The 15,786-nt window shown below is 42.2% G+C and overlaps 2 protein-coding genes across 2 annotated transcripts in view; both read right to left on the bottom strand.

Annotated features, from left to right (window-relative positions):
* Positions 1-15,786, bottom strand: part of LOC133609138 (class I histocompatibility antigen, F10 alpha chain-like) — a 264,787-nt gene that overhangs the window by 189,190 nt on the left and 59,811 nt on the right. The gene's annotated exons all lie outside the window — the stretch shown is intronic.
* LOC133609140 (class I histocompatibility antigen, F10 alpha chain-like) overlaps positions 13,611-15,786 on the bottom strand; it is a 7,276-nt gene continuing 5,100 nt past the window's right edge. Inside the window, exons 4-6 of the mRNA XM_072913572.1 lie at positions 14,538-14,846; positions 14,299-14,372; positions 13,611-13,664 (exon numbers count right to left, since the gene is read on the bottom strand). Of these exons, the coding sequence (XP_072769673.1) occupies positions 13,611-13,664; positions 14,299-14,372; positions 14,538-14,846 (437 nt within the window). The remainder of the gene's footprint in view (positions 13,665-14,298; positions 14,373-14,537; positions 14,847-15,786) is intronic.

The following is a 15,786-nucleotide window of genomic DNA, read 5'->3' as shown; positions in this document are numbered from 1 at the left end:
TCTGCCCGTGTGGGGTGTGGTCTCTCGCTGGCTTGGGGTCTGGCTGTCCCCTGCTTTTCTCGTGCCCTGTCCTCTGCCGGGTGCGTCTGTCTGCGGCCTGCTGCTGGCCCTTGTGGGCGGTACGGTGGGTCGGGCTCTGGGGTTCCTGTCGCTGGCCGGCTTGGCTGCGTGGGGGCGGTGGTCCCTGGTTCCCTGGGCACCACGCCTCCTGTTTGTGGGTTGGGCTCTCGGGGGTGATGGGGCCGTGCTCTGGCTCCCACGCACTCTGGGAGTCGAATGTATTGTACATGCAAATTCACATATGCTCACATACGTACATAGGTACCTACGCTCCCACATACATACACAAATACAGTACATATTTACCTACCTAATGTTCGTACATCCACACGCACATTCAATATACAAACATACACATACACATACTGTACATATACATTCACTGTACAAACACATATACACATTCTGTACATATACATTCATTGTACAAACACATATACACATTCTGTACATATACAAGTACATATGCATACTTACACTCATGCACATAATCACGTTTCATCAAACATATATTAACGTTGTTGCCCTAGGGTAAACTGGGTATAACACATGGCACACTGACAAAGCTTAACCTATTCTGACTATAACAATCTACAAGGTTAATGTAGGTTGCTTCTCCTTCTCCCCCTCCATTTTTCTGCATTCTTTCGTATCTCAAGTTATCATTACGTATATGTATTGTTGCATTTAAACAACTGTATTGTTGATAATAAAGGTAAATTATTGGTATTGTTCATTATCAATAGCGCTATTTCTATTGGTATTTGTATTGATCCATTTGTAGTGTAATAATGCTCATTGTCATTTCTGTATTATTTTTTATTTTTCGCTAACTGCTTATTTGCTATTACTTTTACCATCATATTTGTACATGTCATATTTGCTGATGTTGCTCTATTGTTGTTGTTGTTGTTGTTTGCTGTTGTTGTTTTTGTCTCTCTGTCTAATCCCCCTCTTGTCCCCACAATTTCCCCCTCTGTCTTCTTTTTTTTTCTCTTTCTATCCCCTCCTGCTCCGGCCCGGCTGCACTAAATGATAATATAAATACATTTAATAAAGTCAAATACAAATAAGGCAACAAGAGAAGTATCCTACACTTCTCTTTTGTAAAGTAAATCTGAACAGCCGACATGGGCATCTACATCAACTATATGATTTGCCTGAGAAGCTGGACAGGACAAAAAAAAAAAAAAAAAAAAAAAAAAAAATGCTGACAACTAAGCTGCATTTTTTAACCACAAAAAATTTACTGTAAATTGCTGTTTTTTTTTTTATTTTCAGCAAAAAAACAAATATACATTTTACAGTAAAATTCTGGCAACTGAGCTGCCTGTTTAACCATAGAAATGTACAAAGTACAGCTAAAATAAGTCAGTATGTTTAAAGTTTATGGTAAAATAAACACCTTCTTGTTTAATGAGTGTCATAATGTTCTTAAAAGAAGACACTTTAATCACGTGACATGACGTCAGCACATCCCGGCTGTTTTGACACAAATAATCAGCAAAACACCTAAAACAATTGAGTAAAAAAACCGATCTTTTGGTATGTCTCTGGCGATATTAATAACCACAGGTGACATTTCAACATAATAAGACATTACCAACAACATCAAAAAGCAGTGTAAAGTTGTACTTATCTATTTATTCGTCCTCTTTTCCCCGGACATGTCCTCTTTCTGTTGGATCCGAAGCATTAGCATGTAGCATTCTCTCCTTCTACGCCATTCTAACTAGCGAAACAAGCAGAAATGACCACAATCGCCCCCTAGTGTACAAGAGGCACACTGCGTGTGGCCATTAGTCACATTGGAGATTAAAGGCCTACTGAAATGCGATTTTCTTATTTAAACGGGGATAGCAGGTCCATTCTGTGTGTCATACTTGATCATTTCGCGATATTGCCATATTTTTGCTGAAAGGATTTAGTAGAGAACATCGACGATAAAGTTTGCAACTTTTGGTCGCTGATAAAAAAGCCTTGCCTGTACCGGAAGTAGCAGACGAGTAGCGTGACGTCACAGGTTGTGGAGCTCCTCACATCTGCACATTGTTTACAATCATGGCCACCAGCAGCGAGAGCGATTCGGACCGAGAAAGCGACGATTTCCCCATTAATTTGAGCGAGGATGAAAGATTTGTGGATGAGGAAAGTGAGAGTGAAGGACTAGAGGGCAGTGGGAGCGATTCAGATAGGGAAGATGCCGTGAGAGGCGGGTGGACCTGATATTCAGCTGGGAATGACTAAAACAGTAAATAAACACAAGACATATATATACTCTATTAGCCACAACACAACCAGGCTTATATTTAATATGCCACAAATTAATCCCGCATAACAAACACCTCCCCCCTCCCATCCATATAACCCGCCAATACAACACAAACACCTGCACAACACACTCAGTCCCACAGCCCAAAGTACCGTTCACCTCCCCAAAGTTCATACAGCACATATATTTCCCCAAAGTCCCCAAAGTTACGTGCGTGACATGCACATAGAGGCACGCACGTACGGGTAAGCAATCAAATGTTTGGAAGCCGCAGCTGCATGTGTACTCACTGTACCGTGTCTGCCTATCCAACTCAAAGTCCTCCTGGTAAGAGTCTCTGTTGTCCCAGTTCTCCACAGGCCAATGCTAAAGCTTGACTGTCATCTTCCGGGAATGTAAACAATGAAACACCGGCTGTGTTATCCGGCACAACAGTCAAGGGGTGCATTCTACGGCGGGGGTGCGTTATCCGGCACAACACCTGCCGCAATACACGGCTTCCCACCTACAGCTTTCGTCTTTGCTGTCTCCATTGTTCATTGAACAAATTGCAAAAGATTCACCAACACAAATGTCCAGAATACTGTGGAATTTTGCGATGAAAACAGACGACTTAATAGCTGGCCACCATGCTGTCCCAAAATGTTTCCACAAACCGTGACGTCACGCGCAGGCGTCATCATACTGAGACGTTTTCAGCAGGATATTTCGCGCAAAATTTAAAATTGCACTTTAGTAAGCTAACCCGGCCGTATTGGCATGTGTTGCAATGTTAAGATTTCATCATTGATATATAAACTATCAGACTGCGTGGTCGGTAGTAGTGGGTTTCAGTAGGCCTTTAATTTCCATATCTGCTCACTTGTAGCCTTTAGGCTAAAATAAGGTTACCTCTTATGTCAACCAGGACTGCAGAATTGTTGATTGATGACTGTGGCGTTCTTAGTGTCATAGTGTGTGTAGCTAGTATTTTTCCAACAGCAGCAGAAGTGCTCTTTTTGGAGAGCTGTATTATTTTCAGTTTTTTGCCCAAGGCACTGATTTTATTTAACACTATATTATTATTTATACACCTATAGTGATCACAGAGACAGGTTGTTTTTGTGCTACTGTATATATTAGTTTTCTGAAAAATCCCACTTAATATACTTTGGGTAACAACAGTCAATATTTATTTGTTTTATTTTATTTTTTTAGGGGGGGTAACAACAGTCAATATTTTTTTATTTTTTTATTATAAAATAAAAGTGAGCTTTTGTTAAACCAAATATTGTGTGTTTTTTTCCATATACAACAACCTATCTGGATTCGATAAGAGAATCGATAAGGAATCGTTTCGATAAGAGGATTCGATAATGGGCTCGAACTGGATAATTTCTTATCAAACATCATCCCTACCGACTCCGAACCCTGGTTGGCCAAACTCTCTCTCTACACGACTCTGGAAAGGAGCACACATCAGTGACGCCAGTAAATACACAACATTGTTACTATGTCTTACATTGTTGTGTTCATATATGTTTATATTGTTCACAAAATGAAAGTTAAAATCATTGAATGATCTTGAAAACTTCCCCTGTATTTCCTGGGTGGTGTGATCAATACCAACATGTACAGTAACGCCCACAAACACTTGCACTTTGTCAGCAAAGTTCTTGTAAAGAAGAAAAAGAAAAGAAAAGAAGAATATTGCTGAGCTAATGCCCCGCCTATCCTCCCCCGAGCCACTAATCACTTCATCTGGGACACAAAGGACAAGACAAAAAGTGATAGACAGCTTTAAGGACTTCAACACAAAATGTATGCATCCTTTCTAACGGCCACTGGGGGGCAGTAGAGGTAACTATTCCAGCAAGGTTTTACAAGGTCTGACTCAAATTGCCTTCCTGATTTGTGTGACTACACTCTGGCAACCCATGTTGTCTGATATTGTCCTCAAACATACATTTTGCTACTGTAATGGCACGCTGGAAAAGGTTGACATAGTCCCTAACCACACGTACACACCTGTTGCCCTGAGATGTAACAGGTAACTCAGTAATATTCATAGCGGCAGATCCTATCATGCTGAAATGTACCATCTTTATCTTTCATGATGGTCACTGTGGTTAAGCGGTTTGGATCAAGTGTCCAGTCAATGTTTGGCTTTACCGTGTCTAATTTCACATGTCACTTTCCTTTTCTTGGATGCTTTGCCACCAGAAGATTCAGCCTCATGCTTTTCCCCCTCCTCCCATTTTTAGTACTTTGGCCACAGCGAGTCAATCACATGAATTGCTTCAGCTTTGGTTTTTACTTCCTGATCCAACCCTGGCTTGGAATTTAACCCTGGCTTGGACTCTAACCCATGCAAGGCAGAACTGCCAGATATGACTGACTATCACAAACAGAAATAAAACTATAAAATGGGTGAAGTCAGCACAAAGTGTCAAATGGACAGAACAACTGTGCCAAGAGCCAAGGTCAAAGATTGTCTTCTGCTTGGAGACGGCACCATATGTAACATACACACACCTTGATGAGTTACCCACTAGATTTCTAAAGTCTGTGCTGAGCAGTTTGTCACCACAATTCCTTCATCTACTTAACGTCTCACTTCAGACTGGAACATTTCCAAAGGCCTTAAAGGGGCTGTTTGGCAACATTTACACAGATGTCTCGAGGGCGCTAACTTTCCAATTTATTTCACACAGCATATCCCTCCTTCTTTCAGCTTCTAGACCGTAATGATGTAACTACATACGTAAGTAACACTTGGATAGGTTAGTGCATGTGCCTCACAATACGAAGGTCCTGAGTAGTCCTGAGTTCAATCCCGGGCTCGGGATCTTTCTGTGTGGAGTTTGCATGCTGCGTGGGTTCCCTCCGGGTACTCCGGCTTCCTCCCACCTCCAAAGACATGCACCTGGGGATAGGTTGATTGGCAACACTAAATGGTCCCTAGTGTGTGAATGTGAGTGTGAATGTTGTCTGTCTATTTGTGTTGGCCCTGTGATGAGGTGGCGACTTGTCCAGGGTGTACCCCGCCTTCCGCCCGAATGCAGCTGAGATAGGCTCCAGCGACCCCGCGCGACCCCAAAAGGGACAAGCGGTAGAAAATGGATGGCTGGATGGATGGATAGTTAGCCTTAGCTGTCATTGAATGTAAATCCTATCCTAAGAATAGCATGATTGCAAATTGTTTGTTGCCTCTCTTGGACTGCTTTTGTACGTGTGCACGCGTTCTCTGCACGTACGTGTTGACCAGACAGGGTGAGTGACCGCCGTAAATAACAATCATTTTGTACAGACTAGTAAACATTTTTATTATAAAGGTACAAGCGGTAGAAAATGGATGGATCGATGGAACCTTATAATGGTAAAAGTAATAGTCTTTATGCCACAGTATTGAACAACAATCTGCCCATATCAAACCTGCCAATTTTGGGCAAAGTCCTGAAAAAAGGTGTCTCTCAAAAGCTGGTGATGTGCAATACCACTGATTTTAATTCAGATCTGATACCGAGTAAAATCCAGGCTGGTATCGGCAATACGGGTCCGATACTGATACTTTACGCAAATATACTTAATGGGTCTGGTAATGTTTAAAAAGTAGTGCATTTTAAGTGTTGCTGATCTTGGGGAATCATCTTCAAACGATATAAAGTCCGAGGGCGAAACAAATAGTGGTGATATTTTGCACTAAATGCATTATCTTGTCTATAGTCAACTCTGTATGAAGTGTCTTCAAATAGTCTACATAAAAGGAAACATACACTTGCTGTTTTATAATACTGACTGACTCATTTTACTTGCCGGTAATTTTCTTAAAGGGGAACATTATCACCAGACCTATGTAAGCGTCAATATATACCTTGATGTTGCAGAAAAAAGACCATATATTTTTTTAACCGATTTCCAAACTCTAAATGGGTGAATTTTGGCGAAATAAACGCCTTTCTAATATTCGCTCTCAGAGCGATGACGTCACAACGTGACGTCGCATCGGGAAGCAATCCGCCATTTTCTCAAACAACCGAGTCAAATCAGCTCTGTTATTTTCCGTTTTTTCGACTGTTTTCCGTACCTTGGAGACATCATGCCTCGTCGGTGTGTTGTCGGAGGGTGTAACAACACGAACAGGGACGGTTTCAAGTTGCACCAGTGGCCCAAAGATGCGAAAGTGGCAAGAAATTGGACGTTTGTTCCGCACACTTTACCGACGAAAGCTATGCTACGACAGAGATGGCAAGAATGTGTGGATATCCTGCGACACTCAAAGCAGATGCATTTCCAACGATAAAGTCAAAGAAATCTGCCGCCAGACCCCCATTGAATCTGCCGGAGTGTGTGAGCAATTCAGGGACAAAGGACCTCGGTAGCACGACAAGCAATGGCGGCAGTTTGTTCCCGCAGACGAGCGAGCTAAACCCCCTGGATGTCTTGGCTCACACCGTCCCTTATGCCACCGAAGATGATCAAGAGAAGAATATCGACCCTAGCTTCCCTGGATCAGCTTTCAGGAAAAGATAGAGGATGAGGGTATATCTACAGAATATATTAATTGATGAAAATTGGGCTGTCTGCACTCTCAAAGTGCATTATGTTGCCAAATGTATTTCATATGCTGTAAACCTAGTTCATAGTTGTTAGTTTCCTTTAATGCCAAACAAACACATACCAATCGTTGGTTAGAAGGCGATCGCCAAATTCGTCCTCGCTTTCTCCCGTGTCGCTGGCTGTTTCGGTTCTGTGTCGGTTTCGCTTGCATACGGTTCAAACCGATATGGCTCAATAGCTTCAGTTTCTTCTTCAATTTCGTTTTCGCTACCTGCCTCCACACTACAACCATCCGTGTCAATACATGCGTAATCTGTTTTCTGAATCGCTTAAGCCGCTGAAATCCGAGTCTGAATCCAAGCTAATGTCGCTATAGCCATGTTTGTTTGTATTGGCATCACTATGTGACGTCACAGGAAAATGGACGGGTGTATATAACGATGGTTAAAATCAGGCACTTTGAAGCTTTTTTTAGGGATATTGCGTGATGGCTAAAATTTTGAAAAAAACTTCGAAAAATAAAATAAGCCACTGGGAACTGATTTTTAATGGTTTTAACCCTTCTGAAATTGTGATAATGTTCCCCTTTAAACTTAATGTTTAATTAGTGGAGCCCTCAGATGTAAAGACATTGGTGCATCTAATGGTTTCTTCTCTAAATGCTTGTGAGTGTCAAATGAAGTGAGGTCAGTAACGTCTTGCTGATGATAAATGCTTTCAATCTTCAAAAACAATATTTTTATTAAGAGTGTAAAAATCCACTCCATCCCATTTGAAATATCTTTTTTAATGGTCGCTTTTATATTTGCCGCTAAACCTTTCTGCACCGATTCAGGTAAGTAAACAGTAGCCTAATGGGACTCTAGACCAGGGCTAGCCAACCCGTGGCTCGCGAGCCTCATGCGGCTCTTTGGCTGGTTTCATGCGGCTCTTAACTCTATTAGAAAAAATTTAAATTAAAAAAAAATTACAAATTTAAAAATACAAACCCCGTTTCCATATGAGTTGGGAAATTGTGTTGGATGTAAATATAAACGGAATACAATGATTTGCACATCCTTTTCAACCCATATTCAATTGAATGCACTACAAAGACAAGATGTTTGATGTTCAAACTCATAAACTTTATTTTTTTTTGCAAATAATGATTAACTTAGAATTTCATGGCTGCAACACGTGTCAAAGTAGTTGGGAAAGGGCATGTTCACCACTGTGTTACATGGCCTTTCCTTTTAACAACACTCAGTAAACGTTTGGGAACTGAGGAGACACATTTTTTTAAGCTTCTCAGGTGGAATTCTTTCCCATTCTTGCTTGATGTACAGCTTAAGTTGTTCAACAGTCCGGGGGTCTCTGTTGTGCTATTTTAGGCTTCATAATGCGCCACACATTTTCAATGGGAGACAGAGTCTGGACTACAGGCAGGCCAGTCTAGTACCCGCACTCTTTTACTATGAAGCCACGTTGATGTATCACGTGGCTTGGCATTGTCTTGCTGAAATAAGCAGGGGCGTCCATGGTAACGTTGCTTGGATGGCAACATATGTTGCTCAAAACCTTTATGTACCTTTCAGCATTAATGGCGCCTTCACAGATGTGTAAGTTACCCATGTCTTGGGCACTAATACACCCCCATACCATCACAGATGCTGGCTTTTCAACTTTGCACCTATAACAATCTGGATGGTTCTTTTCCTCTTTGGTCCGGAGGACACGACGTCCACAGTTTCCAAAAACAATTTGAAATGTGGACTCGTCAGACCACAGAACACTTTTCCACTTTGTATCAGTCCATCTTAGATGAGCTCAGGCCCAGCGTTTCTGGGTGTTGTTGATAAACGGTTTTCGCCTTGCATAGGAGAGTTTTAACTTGCACTTACAGATGTAGCAACCAACTGTAATTACTGACAGTTGGTTTCTGAAGTGTTCCTGAGCCCATGTGGTGATATCCTTTACAGATGTCGCTTGTTGATGAAGTACAGCCTGAGGGATCCAAGGTCACAGGCTTAGCTGCTTACGTGCAGTGATTTCTCCAGATTCTCTGAACCCTTTGATGATATTACGGACCGTAGATGGTGAAATCCCTAAATTCCTTGCAATAGCTGGTTGAGAAAGGTTTTTCTTAAACTGTTCAACAAGTTGCTCACACATTTGTTGACAAAGTGGTGACCCTCGCACCATCCTTGTTTGTGAATGACTGAGCATTTCATGGATTCTACTTTTATACTCAATCATGGCACCCACCTGTTCCCAATTTGCCTGTTCACCTGTGGGATGTTCCAAATAAGTGTTTGATGAGCATTCCTCAACTTTATCAGTATTTATTGCCACCTTTCCCAACTTCTTTGTCACGTGTTGCTGGCATCCAATTCTAAAGTTAATGATTATTTGCAAAAAAAAAAAAGTTTATCAGTGTTGTCTTTGTAGCATATTCAAGTGAATATGGGTTGAAAATGATTTGCAAATCATTGTATTCCGTTTATATTTACATCTAACACAATTTCCCAACTCATATGGAAACGGGGTTTGTATATACATAAAACATTTTTAAAATCTATTAATGCCCACGAGGTGTAGACGTGACAAACTTTTTGATGTCGGAGTCCCACGTTGCTATGTTACTGTACTGTAGTATATCTACTGTCCCTGGCGTTCGCCGGGACGAAAAACACTACATTTCCCAAAATGCAGCGCGACCGAGACACACGGCCGCTTCATTGACTTCCGCTCAGCACAAAGAGGGCGTTTTCTCAAAATCCAGCTTGTAAAACACCGTGGCGTTCAACACGCGGCCTCTTCTATCGGCCGTGATCGTGTTCATCACGAAAAAAAAAGGAAATACTTGGATTACAATACTCGGATTACTTTTTTTGCTCGGCTTAAGCCGGTTAGAGTTGCACATAAGAAGAAGAAGAAGAAGAAGCCGAAGCCGGTTTGAGTGAGGTCAAAGGTGCATGTGCGTGAGATCACAGTAGTAAACCATTTGTGACAAGTTCACTCTCAAAATGGCAGGGAAAAAAAGCACAGCAAAAGGAAAATAAGAAGAACACAGGGAATTTTAACAGAGTGGGAAAGTTTATATTGTTTTTGTTGAACGTAACGGCAAGCCATTCTGCCTTATACGTCAGGCGTCATTAGTGCATTTCAAAGCTTCAAATCTTCAGCGTCACTTTAGCTTACTCTATGCCAGAGATGTCCAAAGTGCGGCCCGGGGGCCATTTGCGGCCCGCAGTTAATCGTTTACCGGCCCCCCACACATTCTGCAAAAATTGCAAAATTGATAGTATTGCAAAAATAAAAAATTAACATTTTAAAAAAGTGGAATGAGGTGAAATCTAACTAGAAAAAGTTGCAATGTTGACACAAAAGCTGCCATGCAGGCTGTTTTTTTCTTCTTTTGTCTTTGTTTATTTTTATTTTTTTTGCCATTGCTCAAAAAAAAATAAAAAATACAAAAAATATATGTTACAATGAATTATTACTTAAAAACATTCACTTTAAAATGTTTTATGTGGAAAAAATATTGCATATATTGTGTGGAGACCAAGCAGAAGAACGAGACCGTAGTCGAAGAGCGCAGGGGAGACACTTCTCCAGAGCCGATGTATGCTCGGGGCAACACCTTTCACCTTACCCGGCAGTGGGTCTCCACAGCGGACGACTTTAGGGTGAATGATGAGTCCAGCGATTAGTTGCAAATCTTGCTTTATTGATTGCTTGCACACAGCCAATCCAACACAAAACCAACTAGTCCCTCCCCGCACTCACGCTACCGCTCCCTCTCTTCTCTCGCCCACACACTCACTGACGTCACTCACCTCACATGCTCACCTATTAAAGGGCCACACACACACATACTCTACTCTCATAACACACAGTACAGTTAGTAGAACAACTGTGTTTTCATTACTGTGTATTTGATAGGTGCCATTGCCCCGGAATTGTATTGCATTGTACTTTCAAGTACAACAATGAGTAGATGAGTGTTATGTGTGTGTATATGTGTAAATAAATGAACACTGAAATTCAAGTATTTCATACATATATATATATATATATATATATATATATAATATATATATATATCTAATATATCTAATATATATAAATATATAATATATATATATATATATTTCATATATATATATATATATATATATATATATGAAATACTCGAGTTGGTGAATTCTAGCTGTAAATATACTCCTCTCCTCTTAACCACGCCCCCAACCATGGGAGAATGGTCGTCCCGGGAGATTTACGGGTGGGGCACTGAAATTCGGGAGTCTCCCGGAAAAATCGGGAGGGTTGGCAAGAATGGGTTAGGGTCAGGGTTAGAGGGTTAGGGTCAGGGTTAGAGGGTTAGGGTTATAATAAGGCCATGCCGAATAAGGTGTTAATAAGTACTTAATAATGACTAGTTAAGAGCCAATATGTTACTAATTTGCATGTTAATAAGCAACTAATTAATGGTGAATATGTTCCCCATACTAAAGTGTTACCATGTTTTTTTTACTGGTGCATAAAATGAAGCGTGCATGAACATCACCTTGTTCAAAGAACAAAACCAACACAGTGCATAAACTCACAACAAATTACACACCTGCAAATCAGTCAGCTGTTGCCGTATCCGTAATACGCCGATAGGGAGAAGTTTGTATTTACACGATGAGTCGGGTGTGTCTTGACCTCCGCCGAACCCCTGAGGCCGACTCACCGAACCCCTAGGGTTCCATGGAACCCAGGTTAAGAACCACTGGTTTAGTGATTGACAATAAGATAACAAGAAATGTGTTTTTTAAATATATGGCCACTCCTCCACCTTTTCCAGGACGATGGCATGGGAAGACATTATATGCATTAATAGCAACGTCCTTGTCAGAGACTGCTTTACTTAGCCACCTTAAGATAAGATAAGGAAGTCTGCATTTTCTTGCTGGAATCCAGATTTTGACTAAGTCTAATTTCGGCAGGAGACTCCTATTATTGAAATGGAGGCCTGACCCGGCTCTAAATTCATCAGCTGTACTGATGTTATTGAAGCTGGGTCCTGGATTTGGTTGCACATTGCCTGATAGCAGAAGTAAAAGCAATATCAAGATTTTCTGTTTCATTTTGTGGGATAACCCAAAGAATACATTCTTTGGCGGAATTTGCGGCCCGCAGCTAATCTTTTAACGGCCCACGACACATTCTACAAATACTATATAAAAAAACCTAAGTAGTGTAATAAAAGAGGTGAAAACAGGTGAAATGTAACAAAGAAAAGTTGCATTGTTGATTCTAATAAAGCTGCCATGCAGGTTGTTTTCTCTTTAAAGCTGTCATTGCTCAAAAATAATAATGAATCAAACTCCATGTTATTATCAATTATTTAAACTATTTAAGACTCCAATTACGTCACTTAAAACATTTGACTTCAAAATATTTTTCCGGGAAAATATTGGATTTTTGGTGTTTGCCTTAAAAACAAAAGGTTTTTGACTAAAAGGGCAAAAACAAATAAAAAATGAAGAAGCTGTCACGTACTCGCATGGCTGCTCTAGTTGTGACCCCAAGATGCAGGAGACAGGAGGACGACAAGCAGGTGAGAGTCTTTTAATTCCCACAGGGAGCACAAGGAGGTGCAGCAGGGAAGTGCACAGAAGCATAAGCAGCATACAGCAAACCAGAGTAACCTTTAACAAAACAATCCTTGAGCCCTGACTGGAGTGCGAGGCAGGCATAAATAGAAGCCAGCTGGTTAGTTCAAGTTAAAGTAGCAATGATTGTCACACACACACACACTAGGTGTGGTGAGATTATCCTCTGCATTTGACCCATCACCCTCACCCCATGACCAGGTGTGGCCAGGCTGCCAATCAGCGACAGGTGAGGAGGGAAAAGCGCTCAGGGAGACGAACAGGAAGTGGGACCAAAATAAGAGCGCTGACTAGGAGATAAACACAAACGCAAACAGACCATGTGACACCTGACGTGACAGGTCGTCACAGAAACGAGGGATGGATCTGAAGTTTATCGAGAGACTTAAGTGTTGAAAGTAAAAAAATAAATACATTTTAAAGGCATTTTTTAATTGTCTTTGCTCAAAATTGAATGAATCAATGATGTTATGAATTATTGACCTATTTTAGATTGCAATTAAGTTTAGTAAACATTATTATTTAGTGGTTTTGCCATAACAAAACAGGGTTTTGACAAAAAGGGCATAAAATATAAAAAAAAAAAAATGATATGGACAGGTAAACCTGAAACTGATCTAGGGATTTAATTGTTGAATGAAAAAATACAAGATAAATAAAAATGAGCTATTTCTACCATTGTTATGAGCGAGAGCCTTCCTGGTCGCCAAGAAAGCAGTGCGAGGCGAGTGGAGAACAAACGGATTTATTGACAGAGATGTGACACAATGTGATATTGATCATAAGCAGCGGCCATTCAAAGAAAGAAGAAATCCTCGTCATGATGTCAAGGCCATGAAACGTGAGCCCCGAATGATTTTCTAGCCACCAACGTTTGATATTCAAAGTATTTTAACGGCCAAAGAAGAATAGATGGAATAGCGTGAGGAGCAGTGGGATGAAGAACAAAGCACATCTCCATGACGTCCCTCAGCGATGGAGACATCTCTCTGTGTTCCAGTGCACAAAGCATCCTGGAGGAAGAAGATGACTCAGCACATTCCCAACAGAAGCAAGTTGAACATCATCTTCACACAAGAACATTTGGAGGTGCAGACTTACTCAGCCTTCAGCCGCCACCCTCTCGGAGAGCTCCACGCCGCCGTGGCGAGCTGCGGGACAAACGCAAACGGTGAAGGAAGAACATCCAGAAGGTGCCTCGTCACTCACATCAGATCTTTGAGGTGTGACTTGGAAACATGAAGAAGCAGAGTGCTGCTCTTCTACTTCCTGACTAGGATACCTTCTTGATGAGTCAGCACACTTGAGGTCTCATTTGGCTGATCCTCATCATGAGGACTCATGACAAACGTGAGATATGCCACACTTTGTATTGCGTGTGCTCACAGGAGGGTCTTTTATTGTGAAGGAGTCAGCTCAAGTTGGGATTTTCAGGCTAAACTTGTAACAAAGGTCCACATCAGACCTCCATGTGAGTGACGCTTCACCACGGCTTTGTTTCTTGCGGCTCAAAGAAAAGATGTTTTACTTACGAGCTGGATCGTACTGGGCTGAAATGAAAGTGAAACAAGGTGAAATGGACTTTTTCCTCACGTGTTTCTATGTGAGAGTGTGCGCTCTGTCTCTGTGGATCTTTGAGTGTTTGGCTGGAAGGCAACTAAAACATGCAGCCCGGATGAAAGCATCAACTCACGGCCTGGACCGAGAAGAAGAAGAAGAAGAAGAAGAAGACGGAGGACATTGGTGTCCCTCACCTTGTCTGTTTCTGTGACGCCTGACCATGACGATGATGATGGCCGCCAGGACGGCCGCCACAGCGACGACCGCCGCCGTGGCAGCGAGGGCGACGCTCCAGTTGTCTGTGGAGAGCAAAAAAGCACAAGTGGAGTGACAAAGCATGAAGAGGAAACCTTCATGACTACTTTGCATGCAGACGTCAAGCGTTGTCATGGTGACATGGATCAATAATGGTGACAGGTGGACTTGTGATGGGAAACATCTCCAACTAAATGTGTCTTTCTCACCTTCATGGCTTGCGTTGCTCAGGATGCTTCTTCTCTCCAGCTTGGTGACCAGGTCCTCCTTGACGCCAGACAGCTGGAACACACATTCGTACTTGCCCTCCACCTCGGCCGTCACCTCCACTTTCAGCTCCACCGACATCTGGAAGGTTCCGTCGTGGTTGGGGAGCAGCTCTCCGTGCTCCACGTCCTCGAAGATCTGCTCACCGTCTTTCCTCCAAAACAGGTCGGCTAAGTCGGGGTAGAAACCTGTCGCCATGCAGGTGACTGGAGAGGATGGCGTCTTCTGGAGGAGGAACACCTCTGGAAGCTCTGCACAGGAAGTGATGTCACGTGTGAACAGAAGACAACGTGGGGAGAAGGTGTGGATGGAGGTGAAGATGGAGAGAAGGTGTGGATGGAGGTAAAGATGGAGAGAAGGTGTGGATGGAGGAAATGGAGAGAAGGTGTGGATTGAGGTAAAGATGGAGAGAAGGTGTGGATGGAGGTAAAGATGGAGAGAAGGTGTGGATGGAAGTAAAGATAGAGAGAAGGTGTGGATGGAGGTAAAGATGGAGAGAAGGTGTGGGTGGAGGTAAAGATGGAGAGAAGGTGTGGATGGAGGTTAAGATGGAGAGAAGGTGTGGATGGAGGTAAAAATGGAGAGAAGGTGTGGATGGAGGTAAAGATGGAGGGAAGGTGTCGATGGAGGTAAAGATGGAGAGAAGGTGTGGATCAAGGTAAAGATGGAGAGAAGGTGTGGATGGAGGTAAAGATGGAGAGAAGTTGTGGATGGAGGTAAAGATGGAGAGAAGGAGTGGATGGAGGTAAAGATAGAGAGAAGGTGTGGATGGAGGTAAAGATGAGAGAAGGTGTGGATGGAGGTAAAGATGGAGAAGAGGGGTGGATGGAGGTAAAGATGGAGAGATGGTGTGGATGGATGTAAAGATGGAGAGAAGATGTGGATGGAGAGAAGGTGTGGATGGAGGTAAAGATGTAAAGAAGATGTGGATGGAGGAAAAGAGGGAGAGAAGGTGTTGATGGAAGTAAAGATGGAGAGAAGGTGTGCATGGAGGTAAAGATTGAGAAGAGGGGTGGATGGAGGTAAAGATGGAGAGAAAATGTGGATGGAGGTAAAGATGGAGAGGAGGGGTTGATGGAGGTAAAGATGGAGAGAAGGTGTGGGTGGAAGTAAAGATGGAGAGAAGGTGTGGATGGAGGTAAAGATGGAGAAGAAGGGTGGATGGAGGTAAAGATGGAGAGAAGATGTGGA

The sequence above is a fragment of the Nerophis lumbriciformis genome, linkage group LG07, assembly GCF_033978685.3.
Source record: "Nerophis lumbriciformis linkage group LG07, RoL_Nlum_v2.1, whole genome shotgun sequence".
Classification (NCBI taxonomy): domain Eukaryota; kingdom Metazoa; phylum Chordata; class Actinopteri; order Syngnathiformes; family Syngnathidae; genus Nerophis; species Nerophis lumbriciformis.
This window is presented reverse-complemented; position numbering and strand designations above follow the sequence as displayed.